The sequence below is a fragment of the Sarcophilus harrisii genome, chromosome 6, assembly GCF_902635505.1.
Source record: "Sarcophilus harrisii chromosome 6, mSarHar1.11, whole genome shotgun sequence".
Taxonomy (NCBI): domain Eukaryota; kingdom Metazoa; phylum Chordata; class Mammalia; order Dasyuromorphia; family Dasyuridae; genus Sarcophilus; species Sarcophilus harrisii.
In genome coordinates, this window is record NC_045431.1 from 250,551,734 (window position 1) to 250,553,773 (window position 2,040).

Sequence of the window (2,040 nt, forward strand, 5' to 3'; positions counted from 1 at the left end):
TTAAAGTGCATTGTCTAGGATTCTCTAAATCATATCATCTGCAAAGAAAGATAATTTTGTTTCTTCTTTATCTACTTTATTTCTATTGAGAAGGAAGAAAAAAACAATAGTGTTTTACTGATTCTCAAGAAAAAAAAAAGTTCCTAGTAGATCTTGCATCTACATCTCAAGTCCTGTCTAGTAAACCATAAAGCTAAACTCTTCCATAAACAATAATCCGATCAATGATTTAATGAAAAATTGTGACAAAACATTTTCTTGAAGTTTTTCAAAATATCGTCCTCCTGAGGTAACCCTTTTAACTTTGGAATACATTTTTTTCTTACCATAACCTGAATTTGTGAAGGAATTTTATGAGTGAATTAAATTATCAACCAATCATTTGAAGGTATTTGGAAGTAGTTTTAGTCAAAAGCAATGAAGGTTTGGTTTTCTAAAGTGTGAAACAAAAGTTGTTTTCAATTATGTATAGGATTGTGTCACTGAAGAAGGAACTGACTTATTCCAATTAACCCCAGAAATAAGAAACAGGAATACTGGAGAGATAAGACAAAGGCAAATTTAGGCAATACCAAGAGAACAAAGAAACAATGACAAAACACTATAACAGAACAATTAGAGGAATCCCAAAGTAAAATGGTTTGCTTCAGGAACTAGATATCTTTTTGTAGGAACCACTAAGGAAAAATGTTATATCTATTATATTTGTCACTGATGGGAATTTAAATAAGAGATATGTTTTTCTAAATTTTCTCCTTGGTACTCTTTCGTATAGAGAGATTTTATCTTAACCTCAAGGCCACAGATGCTAATAAGTAAGTTTCTGCTTAGCTAAAGAGGAAATAAAAAAGAAAAAGTTACTCTTTGAAAGGGAGAGACATTAAAGAAGACATTTGCATTGTTTCTCTAGGGCTCTTTTAAAGGCATCTTTCACTTCCTTATTTCTCAAACTATAGATCAAAGGGTTAAGCATGGGAATGACCAGGGTATAAAAGACAGATACCATCTTGTCTGTATCAAAGGAATGACTAGACTTGGGTTGCAAGTACATAAAAGTTAATGTCCCATAGAACACAACCACCACTGTGAGATGGGAGCCACAGGTGGAAAAGGCTTTGCGTCTCCCTTCAGCAGAGTTCATCCTGAGGATGGCCATAAGAATGAGTCCATATGAAACAAGAACAACCAGGAGAGAGAAAATTAAATTAAAAGAAGAAAGGCTCAGAATAAATAACTCTACATCCTTTGCATCTTTGCATAAAATACTTAGGAGGGGGAGACTATCACAGTAAAAATGACTAATTATATTAGATTCCCAAAAAGAGGAATTAAAAATCTTAATTGTTGTCAGTAGTGCTTGAAAGGAGCTGTAGACTTATGGGATGGCCACCAAAAGATAGCACATTCTGTCTGACATGATGACCATGTACAGTAGGGGATTACAGATGGCTACATAGCGATCATAGGCCATCACTGATAACATATAAAGCTCACTTATTATTAATGTTATAAAAATTACTAGCTGACTTGCACATCCAATATAAGATATGACATTTTCCTCTACTACAAAATTAACCAACATTTTGGGGCCAATGGCAGTGGAGTATCCAAGATCAATAAATGCCAGATTCCTTAGAAAAAAGTACATGGGTGTTTTCAGGTGAGAATCAATTTTGATCAAGATAATCAAACCCAGATTCCCCAAAGCTGTTATCGCGTAGATGATGAGGAACACAAGAAAAAGAGGAATTTGTAGATCAGGATGATTTGTGATGCCCATGAGAATGAATTCAGTTACTTGAATTGATGTAGTCTCATTACAATTATCCATTTCTTCCAGCCAAGGAAAACAGTTTGGCATATGCTCTTTCAATATAGGATGCACCATTTACAAAAGATTAGGTGTGTAAGATATTTGCAAATTCCTTTCACTCTTCAATGTAACATCAAGGAATTCAGCAAAGCTCTCCTTACTTCCCATAATGTTTCCTTGGTGTATGCCTCAGAGACAGATTCCTTTGGTGTTGATCTGAGTTTGAA

At 34.3% G+C, this 2,040-nt stretch overlaps 1 protein-coding gene across 1 annotated transcript; it reads right to left on the reverse strand.

Annotated features, from left to right (window-relative positions):
* Positions 1-880: 880 nt before the first annotated feature.
* Positions 881-1,834, reverse strand: LOC100933948 (olfactory receptor 8K5-like). Its single transcript, XM_012552692.1, is given in 1 exon segment — positions 881-1,834. A coding segment is annotated over 1 exon segment (951 nt). The 5' UTR covers positions 1,832-1,834.
* Between the last annotated feature and the right edge of the window lie 206 nt (positions 1,835-2,040).